The 19597-nt window shown below is 44.9% G+C and overlaps 1 protein-coding gene across 1 annotated transcript in view; it reads right to left on the bottom strand.

The window, feature by feature from the left end:
- LDLRAD3 (low density lipoprotein receptor class A domain containing 3) overlaps positions 1 to 19597 on the bottom strand; it is a 267822-nt gene that overhangs the window by 1125 nt on the left and 247100 nt on the right. Inside the window, exon 6 of the mRNA XM_030560033.1 lies at positions 3927 to 4053. Within this exon, the coding sequence (XP_030415893.1) occupies positions 3963 to 4053 (91 nt within the window). The 3' untranslated portion in view covers positions 3927 to 3962. The remainder of the gene's footprint in view (positions 1 to 3926; positions 4054 to 19597) is intronic.

A 19597-nucleotide genomic window follows, 5' to 3' on the forward strand; every position in this document is an offset into this window, starting at 1 on the left:
TGTTACAAGCAGGGTCTTAACTGCTTAAAGGTCCTATGACACCTTTGGTACAAATAGGGATATAAGTGCTGACATAATTTCAATTTAGATTGATATGGTCTAAATTCTTCTTAGACAAGGGATTCTTCTTTGCTTCTTATCCTGAACTAGTATATAGTAACTCTGTGTGCTGTTAATCACCTGAAATGTTCCACTTTAGAAGTGGCTACATTTCAGTGATGGGTGGAGTGTTTGTTCTATAAGTATATGTTATTAAATGTTTGGGGATCCCACATGATAAAAGGTATTTTAGTAATAGGTTTTCCGCACTGATATCACTTTAAATCGGCCATGTGTTTAGAGCAGTAATGTGTCACACATCTAGGGTGCTGTATTATGATGATTTAAATAAAAATCACAACTTGCCTTTGAGGTAAAGTATTATCCCGATTTTATAGAGGGGGAAACTGAGGCAACAAAGATACTTGCCTGCTTTTCAGAGTTTGATAGGAGCTGGATGTACTCAACCACTCTTAAAAATCAGGCAATAAGTGATTTGTTCAAGATAAAACTGTGGCAATACAAGTATTAGAATTCTGGAGCTTCTTACAGTCAGTCCCAGGCTCAACCCACTGCTAGATGATACTACTTCCCTATATATTAGAACCACAAACAGGGCTGGCTCTAGGTTTTTTGCCACCCCAAGCAAAAAAATTTTTGGCTGCCCTCCACCCCAGCCCTGGGCTCTCACACCCCCCCACCAGTCCCCTCCCCCACCTGCACTCCCTGCCACCCCAACCCTGGGCTCTCCCTCTCCCCTCCACCCACACCCACTGCTGTCCCAGCCCTGGGCTCCCCTGCACCAGTGCTGACTCCACCCACTCCCCCCTCGCCTCCGGCGCTGGCAGGGTCAGGGTAAGCAGCGGGGCCCCTGGGCTGCACCTCAGCCCAGGGTCCCTCCAGCCAGGGCTCCTGCCTCCAGGACCAGCTGGGACCCAGGAGGGCAGAGCTGGGGGCTGAGGTGCTGGGACAGGGTAGCCCCAGAGGGAGCGGATCCCCAGAGAGCGGGACATGAGCCCCACATGGCAGCACCCCACCCTCCATGGTCCCGCTGCTGCTGCTGCTTCTGACCGCCCTGCCACAGTCCCTGGGCGGCTTGGGCCGCTTTGCCCAGTCCCAGCTGCAGCGCTGAGGGGCGGCTGCCCTGTGGCACCCGCAGGAGTCTCCGTGTGCCCCACGGGGTAGCCCCCAGCCCAAGTGTCCCCCACTCGGAGCCTGCCCGGCCCAGCCACAAGGTGCAGGCACTGCTCCCCCGCGGTGCAAACTGCAGCAGCCCCAGGGCGTCCCCTGCGCATGGCACGCTGCTGCTGCCAGGGCCCACTCTAGGCTTTTGCTGCCCGAAGCAAAAAAACAAAAAACAAAAACCACAACAGAATGCTGCCCCTGAAAATATGCCGCCCCAAGCACATGCTTGGTTTGCTGGTGCCTAGAGCCAGCCCTGACCACAAAGCCATCAAGTGTAGATAGATTGCATGATGAACACATGTATATCTGGGATCCCAACAACCTCGGTCTGCAGTCGACTCAGACTTAGGGTTTCTGTCGTTAGGCATTTCTCCTGCAGGACAAAGTACTTGCACCTAAATGCCTATCTGATGTGGGCTGTGTCCAAAGATACTGAAATAAATTCTGCCCACTGTAGTCAGTGACAGAGAACTGATGTAACACAACAAATCTAGGTTCTTATTCATTTGAGGGTGAATGTTATGTTGTTGGGACTTGGGAAATACAATAAAGCCCACGCTGCAACACTGTGATGTTTGTATCATAGCATTACATCACCTCATACTAACTCAACATCACCACATGAATATGCCGGCTGGGATGCTTCTTCGCAGCACTGCATCAAGAGGCACAGGATAAATCTGAGACTCCTGTAGGACAGACTCAAGATAATAAGGATTATCCTGGATGCTTTGGAATGAAGATGGGGGGATGGCTCTACCCAACCTAGGAAATTCTAGCACAGTTGCAATACCCATTTCAGAGGCAGATGATTTTAATCAGGGGAATGGGAGATGTGTGGGGGAGTATGGAGGGTAAACAACACCTGTAATTTTGGGGGTGTGGAGACAAATTCTGGGTCTAACAATGCCATTTGTAAGGCTGTGCCACTCCTCAGTACCCCTTCAGTTCAAACCCTGGTACCATAATTCCTATGGTAGGCATGATTCCTATTGCTGAATGAGGATTTGTTCCTGCAGTCAATGTACAATATTCCCATTGTGAGATCTAGGGATGACAGCAACTTGTTTGACTGATGTACCAGTCAGCCAGAGAAAAAAACAACTAACACACCAGTACTTAGGTGCTCTCCTTGGCATGGCAAAGGATCAGACTGATAGATCAAGATATGGATGCATTCCCGAGGCACCTCCCTTACATGCTGAATCTCCCAGAAGACACTTTTTTGTAATGTGTTTGTTTCTGCAGGGTAAGTCTGACTGTAAACAATGGTGCCTGCAGATGTATGGACAGTGTGCACAGTGCGTATTATTGGCAGGGGCACCAATTGGGGGGCAGGGCCACCCAGATGGGGGCAAAAGAGGCAGTTTGGCCTGGGTCCCCTGTTTGAGAGGGCCCCAAACCAAGTGATATTGCGACCCAATTCACCAGCTCACAACGCCACTCACTGAAATTTGGCCTAGTGGCCCCTCTCTCATGAGACTCCAAGCACCAGGGTGCAATTCCCGGAGCAGGGAGCAAGGCCCAGCCCCTCAGGACAAGAGCCAAACTGCCACCGCAGGGTGAGTGTGATGCAGTTGTGTGTACCATGAGGAAAATTTCAGAGAATGCCCCTGACTGCTAATGCCCACAAGCCATAAGTTATTCTGAGGGCAACCTGGCAGGTGATCATTTGAACTCATCCAACCCCACTGTGATTAATGACATAGTTAATTTAATCTAAGAACTCTGGGTATTTAATAATTTAAGGGTGAGTGTTATACCTTTGAAAATGGGATACTGATGGTACTGAACAGAGCCACAAACCCTGCTGCTGACAGTGGTCCCTGTTATGTCAGTCCTGGGCTCCAGGCTCCTCTACCACTGTATTTCACTCCTCACCTGCAGGAGCATCCACTATTAGAGTTCTGACCACCCCCAACCCCGCCCATTATTCCACATCCCATTCCTGAGCCTCAATATGTGCACCTATTACAGTTTAGGGCTCCACACAACTCAGAAAATGCACCTCGGTCTTGACTTGTAGCGTCCTTGGCTATCCCCATTCTATTCCTCACCTGAGTCAAGATTTCTAGTTGTGCTGCTCAAGATGGGGGAGTAGTAAAATGGACAACTGAGGTTACCAAGCACTAGCCTGTAATGAAATACTTAGTTCCCAGCCTAAGCCAGGTTTGAACCTGTTTACTGAAAGCATGGTCTTGAGTTTAAAGCAGAGGCCTCAGAGACAGAAGACCTCAGTATTATTCCCAATCTGCCACTAATTTGCTGTGTGACTTTGGGAAAGTCACATAATTTCAAACTGTGCCTCAGTTTCCCCATCTTCCTAATAATGCCCATCCCATAGGAGTGTTCCGAGGGCTAATGCACATTCTAAAGCCCTTATCTTGTCATGCTGGACTCTGACCTTTCCAAAGCAGAGAGCATTGAGTGCCTGACACATCAGGACACCTACCCTGCTATTTTTGCTGTTTATGGGACATTCCATTCCAGTACTTCCTGCAGAAAAGCATTCACTATAAAAAAACCCTAATCTAATGTGCCTGCTTAATGTACTGCTAATGCATGCAAAGCTTTTGCCAAAGAAATCTAATATTAGGGCCACAATGTATTCAGAATAAACTCATTACATTTACATCTAAATCACTGTTTAGGGAATGAGGACCATAATGGATAATGAATTCATGCACGGTGGTTATGGGTACCTCTTCTGGAGAAAACAGTGTGATATTAATTTTTTGTTAAATATGCTTCATTTTACTACGTAATGTACTATGCAGGTTGGGGATGAAGAGTCCATTCATGCATCTTGTGTGTCCTCTTGAAAACTTCCTTTAAAAGAGAGAGAGAGAGAATTATTTCATCTAGTATCATATTTCATACTTGTTCTGTTGGTCGAAGGCCAGCAGAGACTTAGATAGATTCAATCTGTTTGGTGCTTAATGTTTCAAACAAACATGGACTGAAGTCTTAATAGAGTTAATTAGTTGTCAATGTTCTGAGGTGAAGAGAAATGTGCAAATAAAAATCTCTTTACTCTTTCACACTGGACTGAACAGGCTCTTGATCCAGGGCTGGTGCCAGCTGTAGAAACTCCATGCTGTAACTGTTTAGAATACACTGTGATCTATGCAAGAGCAAAGTCCAGCTGAGACCAGCTAGGTTCATGTTGATTCAGGTCATGTCTACCCTATGGGCACAGCTGTCTTCCTCTATCATTGGAATGTTTTTTTTTTCCCCGTTAATGTAAGTAATCCATATTCCTGAGTCATGATAACTAGGTCAATGAAAGAATTCCTCCATCAATCTAGCGATATCTACACTGTGGGGGTAGGTTGGCTTAACTACTTTTGTCTGAGATGTGAATTTTTCACACTCTAAGTGACATAGCTAGGTCAATCTAAATTTTAAGTGTAAACCAGGCCTCAGCTAAAGGAAAAGATTTCACTTTAGCTCCCCTGTCTCCTGCTTAGTTATATATTATATACATAGTGGGCCTGGCCATGGGAGGTGCAGTACCAATTCCCAAGATGCCCCAGGAAAATCTGAGTAGAGGAATTACCATAGTGGATCAAACTAGTGGCCCATGCAGTCCAGCACTCTGTCTCGGACAGCATCCAGTACCAAATACTTTAGAGGAAGGTGTAAGAAACTACAGAAGGTAATTACAGAATAACCTGCTCACAAGAAAAGTTTCTAATCCTCATTGTTTAGGGGTTGGTCTATGGCCAAATGAGTTTCATCATGTATGACCAATGAAGTTCAAAGAGAAAACATGAGATAAATAATGAAAAGTTAATTCGATTTTAAAGGACTCTCCAACAATCTGTAAGACTGTTAGTAATGCAAGGAAGGAATTTATTTTTAAGATACTTTGTTTTTATCTTGAATTTTCCTTTACAATGGCATGCTAATTTAAGCCAGTAGTTGTGATGGGTTAAAGCTCAGTGGAAGGACGTGATAGAGCACAGATCCCTTTTATTCGAGGTTCTGAGCCTTTCAAAGTCCTGTTCTCCTTCTGATTTAAGGAGTTGTTGTGGACACTTTCCAAATGCATAGGGTGTGCCTGGCTTTTCATATCTATTCACATCTTTTTGTGTGTATTTCAATTAAACCAAAACAACTGGGGAAAGAAATAGCTTTTGTTTAATTTCTGCTATGATTAAATGCCTGACCCAGCATCACAGAAGTTAATGGAATCCATCATTACTGATTGTAGTTGATATTTTCAGAAAAATCTCTAGTTTTTGCATTAACTGGAATAAAACACAAGCCATGGGTATATCCCAAAGACCAGATTCTTCTCAATTTCAGCATTTTCCATTTCAAATAGGCAAGGAAATAACTTATTTAGGTGTTAACATTTGTCTTATCTTTCCAAAATTGTTTCTATGAACATGGACTATCTGTTAAAAGAAATTTCCAAAGATGTAGAGGAGTGGTGTCTCCTCCTTCTGTCCTTATTGGGGAGAACAGAAATAGCCAAAATGAATATCTGCCCACCCAAGAATAACTTGTATCATTAGCCTATTGCCTTTCAAAGTCTCTCCCTTGCTCTTTGTTCAAACAGGTTTATCATTCAATTTATAGGGGATTAAAAAAACCCAGCCTCTCTTGTCACACAAGACCCTTAAAAAATCCTGGCAACTGGAGGTATGGGGTCACCAGATACGTAACTATAATATCTGGCATTCCAAATGCATCCTATTGTAAGGTGGTTCCCCTCCAGTAGCTCTGTATATACACCAGCCTGTTTTTGAGATTGAAAAAAAAACTTAGCTACACCATTTGGTTCCCTCCTTTCTTTTATATACCTTAAGGGGTTACCCAAATCCTTAAGGGAAAATCCAATCCAATCTTTGTATCTACCTGGGGCTCCCTGCAACGTTAAGCTTGTTACAGCATCCAATCTTACTAATTTTCATCTCATTCCACTGTGGGGTAACCTGTGCATCATGGTCAAGGCTAATTCCATGCTTAAAACAATTTGGATAGGAAAAGGGTTAACAAAAATTAAAGCTATATTATAAGATGGTAGACTGGTCTCTTTCGGTTACATGTGTAAGAAATATCAGCTACCGCTGTCTCACAGTTCCTTCTTTCAGAGGCTATGCTCAAGGATTCGTGCAAGAATGACAACTGCTCTGTTTCTACTTTCTCTCCTCTAAAAGAACATGTTCAGAAATATGAAATCAAAAGTCAGTTTGTAGGAATTATGCACAGGTGGCTTAATGCTTTGCATTATCCTCTCAACCTCTGTCTCAAAGAAAAATGGGGAAGAGAACTTAGCCTTATTATTACAACAGAAACCTGGGAGGATACCTGGCTTAATATGAAAGAGACTTGTTCTTCCAGATACTACTGGACTCCCCAACCTTTGTTTGAGGCTAGATTGATGACACAGTGGTGGAGATGCAAACAGCCACATGCCAACCTTCCACACATCCTCTATACCTCTCTAGAAATGCATGTGTTCAGGAACACCATATTCAGTGCTCTCTCAAAAGTGTTGCTATCTTTCTTTCTCCAAACTTTTACCGGTTCTGGATGAGCTGGTATTACCAGTTAACATTGAGAAATGGATTGCAATAACTATTTTAGTACCCAGAAGAGGTTATTTTGAGAAAATGGAACTCTGCCGTTCCTCTCTCATAAACAGACTGGCACAGTGAGCTCTTTACTGCTGCATTCATGGAAAAAATGACTCTGTCTAATAGAAATGCTTGGGGGGAAAATGAGGGTGTTTGCTCACACACGAAACTAGTGCATAGTTTTGCAGTTTAGTATATAAGTATATATAGTATATAAGTTCAGTATAAGTCTCTGATACTCATAGGTTACATTCTCACTTATTTATCTATTTAGTCACTTAAATAATCGATGCCCTGCATGACCTCTTTGGGTTCAGGATTTTTTGTTTGGTTATGTTTTGTTTTTGTTTTTCCAGGTTTTACAAATAATGAGCATTGAATTTTGTAATGTATATGGTGTTTTCATTTTGTGCATGTATTTACATATGTTTTGTTTTATGTGTTTATATTTTATATAAAGTCAATAAAAATAAAAGTTTTTAAAAAAGAAATTAATGGAAGCTTTACCATTTACTTTTTGTATTACTATAGAGTCCAGCAACCCCAGTCACAGACCAGAACTTCATTGTGTTAATCACTATACAAACCCAGAGCAAAATGACAGTCGTTGCCCCAAAGAAGTGTAAGATTAAGCCTTAAGTAATAATAATTGTAAATCATTAAAAAATAGCAGCAGCAACAACAAGGGATTGGATGACGCAAGGAGTTGATTGTTAATGGGATATGGATCATTTCACCTCAGCATTCAGATTACCTGTTTAAATCTAGGTTAGGTCAGTGGCAACGGAGAGATTTTATGTTGGCTGTTTGGGGACCAATGCAAAGTGAGCAGGTGGTACTCTGTGTTCTGATCTCCAGTCACAAAACCATTGCAATGTCAGATGTTAACTTACTACCTTGGGGGCACTCTGAGAGGTTTCAGAGTAGCAGCCGTGTTAGTCTGTATCCGCAAAAAGAACAGGAATACTTGTGGCACCTTAGAGACTAACAAATTTATTTCAGCATGAGCTTTCATGAGCTACAGCTCACTTCTTTGGATAGGATAAAATGAACTCAGGCCATGTCTACATCTAAAATTTTGCAGCGCTGGTTGTTACAGCTGTATTAGTACAGCTGTATAGGGCCAGCGCTGCAGAGTGGCCACACTTACAGCAACCAGCGCTGCAAGTGGTGTTAGATGTGGCCACACTGCAGCGCTGTTGGGCGGCTTCAAGGGGGGTTCCGGGACGAGAGAGCAAACCGGGAAAGGAAACCAGCTTCGCCGCGGTTTGCTCTCTCGGTCCCGGAGCCAGCCAGCAAACCGCAGGGAAGGAGACCTGCTTGCTCGGGGTTCCGGGACCGAGAGAGCAAACCGGGAACGCCGCGGTTTGCTCTCTCGGTCCCGGAGCCAGCCAGCAAACCGCAGGGAAGGAGACCTGCTTGCTCGGGGTTCCGGGACCGAGAGAGCAAACCGGGAACGCCGCGGTTTGCTCTCGCGTTTCCGGAGCCACCCAGCAAACCGCAGGGAAGGAGACCTGCTTGCTCGGGGTTCCGGGACCGAGAGAGCAAACCGCGGCGAAGCTGGTTTCCTTTCCCGGTTTGCTCTCTCGGTCCCGGAACCCCGAGCAAGCAGGTCTCCTTCCCTGCGGTTTGCTGGCTGGCTCCGGGAACGCGAGAGCAAACCGCGGCGAAGCTGGTCTCCTTTCCCGGTTTGCTCTCTCGGTCCCGGAACCCCGAGCAAGCAGGTCTCCTTCCCTGCGGTTTGCTGGCTGGCTCCGGGACCGAGAGAGCAAACCGGGAAAGGAAACCAGCTTGATTACCAGAGGCTTCCTCCTTCCACGGAGGTCAAGAAAAGCGCTGGTAACTGTCTACATTGGATTACCAGCGCTGGATCACCAGCGCTGGATCCTCTACACCCGAGACAAAACGGGAGTACGGCCAGCGCTGCAAACAGGGAGTTGCAGCGCTGGTGGTGCCCTGCAGATGTGTACACCTTCAAAGTTGCAGCGCTGTAACTCCCTCACCAGCGCTGCAACTTTCTGATGTAGACAAGCCCTCAGACACTGAATTACCTTCCTCTAGTGGTCCCTCGAGGTTAGGATTGCAGCACATTTGTTTAAGTGAGGGGGAAGCTTGCACTGCTATTGCTCTTGATAGCACCTTTCACCAGAGCTACATTTATTACAAAAACAAACAAAATTAGATGAAATGATTGAAAACTGGCCCAGCACCACCCCAATTCAATATGTGCTCTGCATTGCCGGATGAATTTACCAGCTATAGATTTAATTTTTTTATTAAAATTAATGTTTAAAATTAAATACACACAAGTTAAGAGGGAAGGTATTGTACATCTGGGGTCCAGCTTGAGTTATGAGGGATTACAGGTATCAGTTACAAGCATCATGAGATGCATACATATCACATACCCAGCATAGACCCAGATTGGGGTGCAGGGTTTTTTAAAGTGTCAGTGGATAAGTGGTCTTGGGTACACCACCCATGGAATGTATAAAGAGTCCAAGTCAGTATCAGTGTCGTGAATAAGTACCTGGGTGGGGTGCATCCCTGGGTTCATCAGGGAAGGAAGTGGGTTATTTCCCTGGTCGGTGGTATTGATTACTCAACATGGTATTGACTATGTCCTGTGATGTGTTCCGTATAGATGTCTCTGAACCACCATGAGCTGTCTCATGAGCTGGGCATAGCATCAGCCGACTCCACATGGTCTCGGAGCCCAGGGCTCCCACGATCAGGGCATGTACCTCGATATCGTAGCCCTGGGCTCTCAGGGTGTCGGCCAGTGGGGTGTACTTCAATGCCTTCTGTGCTCAGGCCTCATAGAAGGCCAGTGACCAGTTTCGAATGGCACCGTGCTTTAGGGAACCATCATGCAGTTCATTCTCTGGCTCTTGTTTATCTGCATGGATCATTTCCCATTACTTAGGAAGAACCAGCATATAAATAGACTTTTGTTGTGAGGCCCAGTGACACCTGGTGGTTAAAGAAAGAGGTGCAGAGGATAATAAATAATGGGAGTCAGTGGGTTGGGAGAGATGAAAGGCAACCAGAATCAGCAGACTAATAATGAGTTTTCAAAATGCCTATAGGCACATCTATTCAGTGGTTGGAGGTGAATGCAAAAGGCTGTGGCATGGCAAGCCTTTGTAAAGAAAACTGAACATTTAATTGCTGGATGTAGTAGTGCAATGTCTCTAAAACCAGTTTATTGTCATAGAATTCACTATACTCCTCACAGTTTCTTGCTGTTTCACTCAATTCTTACACTGAAGGTTGTAATCCATGGCTCTGGGGAGATTAGAATGTCCCTTTGGCTCCATCTACACAGGAAAACTGACCGCTTGCCAACAATGGGTTCCAGAATGGGCTTTCCTCAACTGGCCTTGATGACAAATTAACTTAGGGTATGTCTACATCTACAATTTTGCAGCGCTGGTTGTTACAGCTGTATTAGTACAGCTGTATAGGGCCAGCGCTGCAGAGTGGTCACACTTACAGCAACCAGCGCTGCAAGTGGTGTTAGATGTGGCCACACTGCAGCGCTGTTGGGCGGCTTCAAGGGGGGTTAGGGGAACGCGAGAGCAAACCGCGGGGAAGCAGGTCTCCTTCCCCGCGGTTTGCTCCAGTGTTCCCCGAACACCACCCCCCCAGCAGGTCTCCTTCCCCGTGGTTTGTTCTCGCGTTCCCCGAACCCCCGTGCAAGCAGGTCTCCTTCCCAGTGGTTTGCTCCGGTGTTTTTTGAACCCCCGTGCAAGCAGATCTCCTTCCCCGCGGTGTGCTGTCGCGTTCCCCGAACCCCCGTGCAAGCAGGTCTCCTTCCCAGCGGTTTGCTCCAGTGTTCCCCGAACCCCCCTGCAAGCAGGTCTCCTTCCCAGCGGTGTGCTGTCGCGTTCCCCGAACCCCCGTGCAAGCAGGTCTCCTTCCCAGCGGTTTGCTCCAGTGTTTTTTGAACCCCTGTACAAGCAGATCTCCTTCCCCGCGGTGTGCTGTCGCGTTCCCCGAACCCCCCTGCAAACCGCGGGGAAGGAGATCTGCTTGCACAGGGGTTAGGGGAACGCGAGAGCAAACCGCGGGGAAGGAGACCTGCTTCCCCGCGGTTTGCTCTCGCGTTCCCCGAACCCCCCTGCAAACCGCGGGGAAGGAGACCTGCTTGATTACCAGAGAGGCTTCCTCTGGTATGCTGGGATACCTGTTTATTCCACGGAGGTCAAGAAAAATGCTGGTGAGTGTTTACACCTGATGACCAGCGCTGGATCACCAGCGCTGGATCCTCTACACCCGAGTTTCAACGGGTGTACGGCCAGCGCTGCAAACAGGGAGTTGCAGCGCTGGTGATGCCCTGCAGATGTGTACACCTCCTAAGTTGCAGCGCTATAACTCCCTCACCAGCGCTGCAACTTTGTGGTGTAGACAAGGCCTTAGTATAGATTGGAAAAGGAACCATTTCCCATACCATACTGCTTTGAATACCAATCACAGAGGACCTATGGCTGGCAGTCATTGTTAACATAAGAACTCAGTCATTTCCAAGTACAAATAACCTACATTACTGTATGTCAGGATCTGACTAAGGCCATGGCTACACTGGCACTTTACAGCGCTGCAACTTTCGTGCTCAGGGGTGTGAAAAAACACCCCCCTGAGCGCTGCAAGATACAGCGCTGTAAAGCCTCAGTGTAATCATTGCTGCAGCGCTAGGAGCACGGCTCCCAGCGCTGCAAGCTACACCCGTAAGGGATGTGGTTTACCTGCAGCGCTGGGAGAGCTCTCTCCCAGCGCTGGCGCTCCGACTACACTCACACTTCAAAGCGCTGAGGCGGCAGCGCTTTGAAATTTCAAGTGTAGCCATACCCTTAGTGATTACAGTGGTCTTTGCTGGCCTTAAAATCTCCAAATATAGTAACATCATCTGAGAGACAGACCAATGCTGAGTTTTTTCAACATCTCTGAGCCATGGAACTTTCTAACTTAGGCCATGTCTACACTACAGTGGCACAGTTATGACACTGCAGCTGTGTCACTGTGGCACCATAGTGTAGATGACCTACTTTGACAGAAGGGGATTTTCTGTCAATGTAGTTAGTCCAGCTGATAGATGGGTTGGCAGAAGAATTCTTCTGTTGACCTAGCTGCACCTACACCAGAGGTTAGGTCGACCTAACTATAGTGCTCAGACTGTGAAATTTTTCACAGCCCTGAACTATGCAGCTAGAGGGATCTAATTTTTAAGTATAAACCAGGCCTTACAGTCTGGCAGCAATCTTAATTGATCAGAATAGGGAACTGGGAGCCAGAACTTGAGTTTGCCGCTCATTCACTGTGTAACTTGACCTTGTTTACTAAGGCCTGGTGTACACTACAGGGTTATGTCGAGGTAAGCTGCCTTGCATCAACTGAGCTGTGGAAGTGTTTTCACTTAAATTTGGCTCCTGCTGACGTAAGTGCATCTCTACGCTGATTGAGTAACACCACCTCCCCTCGCGGCATAGAGTCATGGTCAATGTAGTTAGGCCTATGCAGTGTCAGTGTAGACACTGCATTGCTTATGTCAACGGTTATTGGCTTTCAGGAGCTAGCCCACAATGCTCCACACTAACAGTATAATTGATACTAGTGCTCCTGGTGAGGACACACAATGCCAACACAAGGAGCCAAGTGTACACACACACACACAAGTGATTTAACAACTGTGAGGACTGTATGCTGACATAAATTAGGTCAACATAATTTTGTAGTGTAGACATGGCCTTAGTTATGCTGCTTGTTTACTTTATGCTTTTCTCTCCACTAGGAAAATAAAGAGAGATTAAGTCTGTTCCATTTCTGTCTCTAGTCTCTTGTCCCTTCTGCCTCTCCAGCACTAGCTCTGCTGCAATGTCTGAATTGCAAACACTATAGGGAAAAATGTTGAAATGCAAACAAAACCTGCTTTAAAATTCACATTTCAAAAAATGGAAACCTTTTTATTGATCTGAGATTTGCTAAACCTAATGTTCTCACAGGAGTGTTGTGAGCCTCAATTAATGTTTGTTAAGGTAGGATGAGATCATGGATAAAGGTTATAACACCTGGGGATTAGTCTCAGGCAGTAGCCTGACGCGTTCTACTGAAATATAGTAGCCTGTCTTCTCTGTGACACCTTACAGTTTAGTCAGATTCATCATCCGATGGGGAGTGGTCTGGCCCATCAATCAAATTTTAAGGGGTCATTCGAGAGGGTTCAACGTATTGGGGGAAGGGACATTGCATTATTCAAGCCATTAACTTTTAGTGTCCTCTTCATGCTGACATTAAGATGATCACTTCCAATTGTAATAGAAATAAATGTCTTCAGTGTTATATAGAACACGGACATGTATTGGCATCTGGGAGCACTGCTGGTAACTTACAGGTCACATTCATCGGTGACGGTATGATAAATGAAGGGCGGGGAGGTAGCACCCTTTTATGGACACCTAGCCAGTAAGTTAGCTGTAAAGTCCCTCTTGGTGGCTGTTCTCTGCTTGCTTTACAGAAGTCCCCCAAGTGAAGGAAAGGGAATGGGCAATGGAAAGGCTAGAACTTTTTAAAGTGGGAAAAAACTTCCCCTTTGCAGCTGTTGTTGTTGTATGGGAACCAGGTGAACAGGGAGCAGTTATGCTATGAGAAGCTTTAAGCCAGGTATGATCATAAATCATCAGCTCATACCTAGAACTATTTATTTGGAGCTCCCAAATGTGTAAGTAGATCAGGACTGTTTGGAAAGATATGATTAGGTTTATTTCTGTTTATTTCTTATGGCTAGTGACCTCCTCTGTGCTAACCCCAGATGCTTTTGTTTGCTTATAACCTTTAAGTTGAACCCCCAAGAAAGCTATTTTGAGTGCTTAATTTTTGGAATTGCTCTTTTAAAAGCCAGTAAAAAACTAAGTTCCAGATGTATTTTCTTTCTTTTTGTTTTTAATAAAATTTACCTTTTTTAAGAACAGGATTTGATTTTTGGTGTCCTAAGAGGTTTGTGCATGTTGTTTTTAAGTAGCTGGTGGCAACAGCTAATTTCCTTTGTTTTCTTTCTCAGCTCTTCCCTGGAGGGGAGGTGAATGGGCTTCAGGGTACTCTACAGGAAGGAATTCCCAAGTGCGCCTTCCTGGGTTCCAAAAAAGGAATTTTGCATTTGGGTGGTGGCAGCGTTTAGCAAGCCAAAGTCAGAGAAAAGCTGTAACCTTGGGAGTTTAATATAAGCCTGGAATGGCAACTATTAATTTTTAAAATCCTTGTGGGCCCCCACCTACTGCACTCAAAGTGCCAGAGTGGGGAAATCAGTCTTGACAGATGGTGTCCTCAGAGACATTAACTCTCCCATCACGAGAGCCTCAAATGTCAACAAGTGAAACTCAAAAGGCACCAGGGGCTTCAGCTGAGAGGCCAGAGAAAGAGGGAAAACAGCCATTTTAAAGATGACAGAAGATTTTGTAAGGATGAAGGGGACAAATCAGGGTCTGAAACCACAATCCGGGCCTTTCTCTGTGTACTCAAAAAGAAGAGTAGAAAGGTTGTTAGGATCAGATATATTTAATGATTAGAGCTGGGACCCAACTCTAAATCAAAGCTCGTCTAGTCAACACAGAGCCCGATTCTCCATTGCCCTGCACCTTATTTTGTCATTTACACCAGAGCAAAGTAGGAACAAAATTCTACCATTCAGACTCAGTAGCATTTTTCACCCATTCTGCACTGCGTAAACAACCACACAAGGTACAGGGCAATGGAGAATCAGGTCCATGATGTTTAAATGCCAGTGACATGTCTACACTAGCATTCCCACCATTGCAATAATCGGTGGAGCTGCACCAATAACAACAACTGTGGGAAATTTTTTTTTTGAGAGGGTGAAGTCTCATGTAGACAAGTCCTCAAGGCAAGAATTATCTGTCAGCAATAGTAATCAATAGGGAAGCTTTCCTGAATCATTCAACACCAATCAATGAGTCTGCATTACAATAACCAGAATTCTGTGTCAAGATGCTAAATGCAAAAGCCTTGTTTTCATGCCCACAAGGATCTTAAAATCAATACACATTCAAAGGCAACTGTCAAGTAGTCTTATTTGTATTGCTTTTCAATATTTTTACATTCTTTACAGTTTATTTCATTATAAACAGCAATAATACCTAGCACTTGTATTGGGCTTTCCAGCTGTAGATACTACAGGGAGTGCTGCACAAAGGTGAATAAGCAGAAGCAGTATTTTCCTCCTATTACATACTAGGAATCTGAAGCAGAGTTTGTGCCTTACATCACACAGTCAGTCTATGGTCAGGCTGCGAACAGAACCCAACTCAGGTGACTCGCAGTTTGATGCTCTATCTATTGCACCAACAGAAAAGCCCAATCCTGGAACTCCTGAATCGAAGAACGATCAGGTTTTTTATTATAACCTCCTCAGGGCCAGAACCATCTCTTCATTTGTACAGCCCCAAACACGCTGTGACACACTCTCATCTTACGAACATCAGCATACCTCCATTGACAAACTGTGTCAGTTTATACCAGCTGAGGATCTGGCCCAGTGATTACCAGTGATTAACAAACAATCATTTTTTGCAAACTCACCTTACACGCTGACTGGTTTTCTTACTTGCATATTAGGAGATAATAGCAAAACCCATTATTGTTATCTTTTCTGGTGAATTTTATCTTCAGTTAAAGTGTGTAGGCTGTAAGCTCCTTGTGGTAGGAGCTGTCTTTTTGTTCTGTGTTTGTACAGCACCTAGCACCATGGGGCTCTGGTTCATGATTGGGAATCCTTGGCACAAGAGCAATACAAATAAAGAAGAATATCATTTGATATTTAGGTAACTCACCTGTGCTGCGTTTTCAACAGAACTGTCAACTTAAAAAAATCACTATCATTTTAAAAGCATTGGAGAAAGGTATGTGTTTGAATGCAAGATAAATTACACACTAGAGCCCCAATCCTGCAATGATCTCTGCCGGGTGGATCATTGGGTCCACTTGGAGACCCACTAATATCTGCCATCATTGCAGAATTGGGGGCTGGGGTGCATCTTTATATTGCATACTGGCCTATGTTTAATATGCTTGAGTGCGACTAAGAAGCAGGCAGAGAGCACTCAGACTTGTGACCTAGAGACTGATTAGGATCCTATAAATCAGGGTTTCTCAAACAGGGGTCACCGCTTGTGTAGAGAAAGCCCCTGGTGGGCTGTGCCGGTGTGTTTACCTGCCTCGTCCGCAGGTCCAGTCGATTGCAGCTCCCGTTGTCCGCGAATGATGCGAATCGCTGCTCCCACTGGCCGCGGATAGCTGCTCCAGGCCAATGGCAGATGCTGCTTCAAGCAGCTCCCATTGGGCCGGAGCAGCAATCCGCGGCCAGTGGGAGCCACGATCAGCCAGACCTGCGGATGGGGCAGGTAAACACATCGGTCCGGCCTGTCAGGGGCTTCCCCTACGCAAGCGGTGACCCCTGTTTGAGAAACCCAGCTATAAGTGGGTATTCACCCACAAAAGCTCATGCTCCAATACGTCTGTTAGTCTATAAGGTGCCACAGGATTCTTTGCTGCTTTTACAAATCCAGATTAACATGGCTACCCTTCTGATACCTGCTATAAATGTTCTTGTTGAGATTGCTATTTTGGTTTCCCAAAACTTATAATTATTATCTGTAATAAACTTTTAAATAAACCAGCTACATTTGCTACTCAAGTCAAATTCTTTCAGAATCCTAGAAAAGACTCACATTGACTAATCAATTTTGACATTCTGTTTCTTCCTTTAGCAATTTTCCTCTCAGTCCATTTTGCAAGCAATGTTTTGCTTCTGTTCTTTGAATGGAAAATCTGCTGCTATAAACTTATATTTGCTTCCCGATATGTACATTGGTCATCACTGGTGAGATCAGTGAGAACATACACAGTTCTAGCAGTAGCTTTTGTTAGTCAGGTGCCAGGACCCTGACTTCTGTCTTTACTCTCTGTCTAGGGAATAGCTGAGGTACTTTTTGATAATATTTAAAGTTGAATGGAGATGCTCCTCTACATGTTAACAGTCTTAAAGCTGCTCACATCTTGGTCTCATGCTACTTATGTGTGCTGCCTTCCAGGGCTGCTAAGACTATGTCCATAGCCGCAGAGGGCTGTTGTAGTCTCTGGAGAGGCTGGATGACTGCTCATGTGGCCACTTATGTGAAACAAACAGAGAAATCAGGTTTTGTTAAAAGCTAACTTTTAATGAGAGCCTACCGAGTCAGGACCAGGACACAGAGAAGCTGAAATTCATCCTCCCTTTACTAGATCTGTTGTCTCTGGCCTATGCACAGTCTACCAAAAGCTCTTCCCCAAGGCAGGCACACCCTTACACACACTAGACCGTGTTTTCAAAATGGGTTTGTAAGACAGGCTGCCCAGTGTCAAAAGATAAGTGGGACTAGAGAAAGATGGCTAGGTTTCAAGAAGGATCCATTTTGGCATGACACCTGAACTCAGCAGTATAAGCTGGCCACCAACAAACATGTCTTTTCTACAATTTTGCCTGCCTGTGTCACACCATTTATTGCAAACAAAATGTTCACCCTTTAAAAGAAGGAAGCAATATGAAAGCAGCATAAACTAAGATGTCTCTTTCTCTTTAAGACAAAACCCAGTTCTTCGGGGGGTCATTTTTCCAAAGCAACAGGGAAATTAAACACACAAGCAGGATGTAGCTCAATAGCATAGGCCTGCCTTGCAGCAAAAAGTATATAAAGAAGAGACCACTGCTTCCAAACACAGGCCCCCAGAGTACACAGGAGCTTAACTCCTTCCCTGGAGTCTCCCAACCAAACCCTTAATGTCTTATGAGTTTCTCTTGCTGAGGTCCAGCTGTCAGCTGCACCTTCTAAACCAAGCCACAGCTATGGGCTTCTCTCCAGAACCTGACAAAGGTTAAAGGTGGCTGCCCTGAAATTTTTTAAAACTAGATTTGGTCCTTTGTGTTTTGCTTCTTTATGATGAATAAACGCGATGCGAAAGGTTGGTTTGTTTAGATTTTTCGTTTCTTGAAGGGATGGTTTGGTTTTGGTTTGTTGGGTTTTTTACAACATGCTTTCAGGCCTCGTTCTTCCATTATGAAGAAGCAAAAAGGGGCACAAATCCCATTTTTTTTCCTTTGCAAGAGGCAGTCTTCCCTACCTGTTGAGCTGTTCTCCCTCCGCCCCAATGGAAAGGCTTAATTCCTTCATGGTCCAGCTGAGAGCAGGATACATAAACCCTGAGAGCAAGGTGGATGTTAGCTGGCACATGCCCTTACCCATATTGCACTAATAACTACAGGATATTTTGACTTCACTGGGGTCCATATGAGCACAAATATTATGCTCACATATTAAATGTGGCCCAGCCTGATAAGATATTAGGCCAGGGGTAGGCAACCTATGGCACATGTGCCGAAGGCGGCACCCGAGCTCATTTTCAGTGGCACTCACACTGCCCTGGTCCTGGCCACCAGTCCAGGGGGCTTTGCATTTTAATTTAATTTTAAATGAAGCTTCTGAAACATTTTAAAAACATTTACTTTACATACAACAATAGTTGAGTTATATATTAAAGACTTACACAAAGAGACCTTCTAAAAACGTTAAAATATATGACTGGCACACGAAACCTTAAATTAGAGTGAATACATGAAGACTCGGCACAGCACTTCTGAAAGGTTGCAGACTTGTGTATTAGGCAGTATCTAACTGTACCTGCTGTGATAGTTAAGTGAAAGGTCTAATGAAGAACAACCTTCCAGTTCTCACCAGAAAACTCCACCATGAAAGTTAATAGTTGCTACCCCATGCCTCTGCTTACACTTATCTAGGCCCAGACCAATAAACTTATCAGTGGACCTCTATGCCCACATGAAACCCCACTGATGTCAATAAGGAGCTCAAACAGAACTCATTACAGCACAGGGGATTCACCATGTAGGGGACACAAGGAAATGCAATACAGAAGTTCCACACTCTCTGAGGAGGTCTTGAATTCAGGAAGCACCAGTTTACAGAATCTATCTAAAGCTTATTACCATAATATCAGAGAGTCTAGCAATCATTCATTGATTTAGCCTCACAATTCCCGCTGGCAGGTAGAGAAGTGCTATCATCCACATTGCACAGATGGGGAACTGAGGCGCCGAGAAGCTACAGGACTTGCCCAAGATCCCAGAGGAAGTCAGTGGAAGAGAGGGAATCCCTGCTCCCAAAGGCTCCAAAGTCCCAGGCTAACATCCCAACCACTGGATCATCCTTCTGCAAAATGATGAGACACAATGGTTTAAACATGTTTCTGCTCCAACTGTTACATGGGAAAATCTGGTTCTGGCCTCTTGTTCCTTGGGGCTTCCAAGAAAGAGAGGGGAAAAACAAATAAAAAAAGACCACTCACCCCAAATACAGCATATTTTCTGAGCACCATTATCAGCTTTTGATCATTTCTGAGCTATCCGCTAATTCCATTTTTATATTAACTCAGACATGTCATTGTTTCCCCATCATTAGAAGGTTCCTACAGTGAGTAAATGATGACAGTTGGAGGTGTGTGCATAGTAGCAGTTGGAGCGTGAATGCAATACAATTCAGCTGTGTTTACTGGCAGGTGATATCTTTGTTCCGAATATGTGACTCACAAGTAAATGTTCTCTCTTGCCACAGACTCCTTGATGCCCATGATAGTCATCTAAACCCCTCTTTTCCATCTCTCCACCTCTCCTTCTGTTGTCCAACTAGCAGGAAGCTTTGTGTAATTCACTCCTTAGACAAGTG

The sequence above is a fragment of the Gopherus evgoodei genome, chromosome 4 (genome assembly GCF_007399415.2).
Source record: "Gopherus evgoodei ecotype Sinaloan lineage chromosome 4, rGopEvg1_v1.p, whole genome shotgun sequence".
Lineage (NCBI taxonomy): Eukaryota > Metazoa > Chordata > Testudines > Testudinidae > Gopherus > Gopherus evgoodei.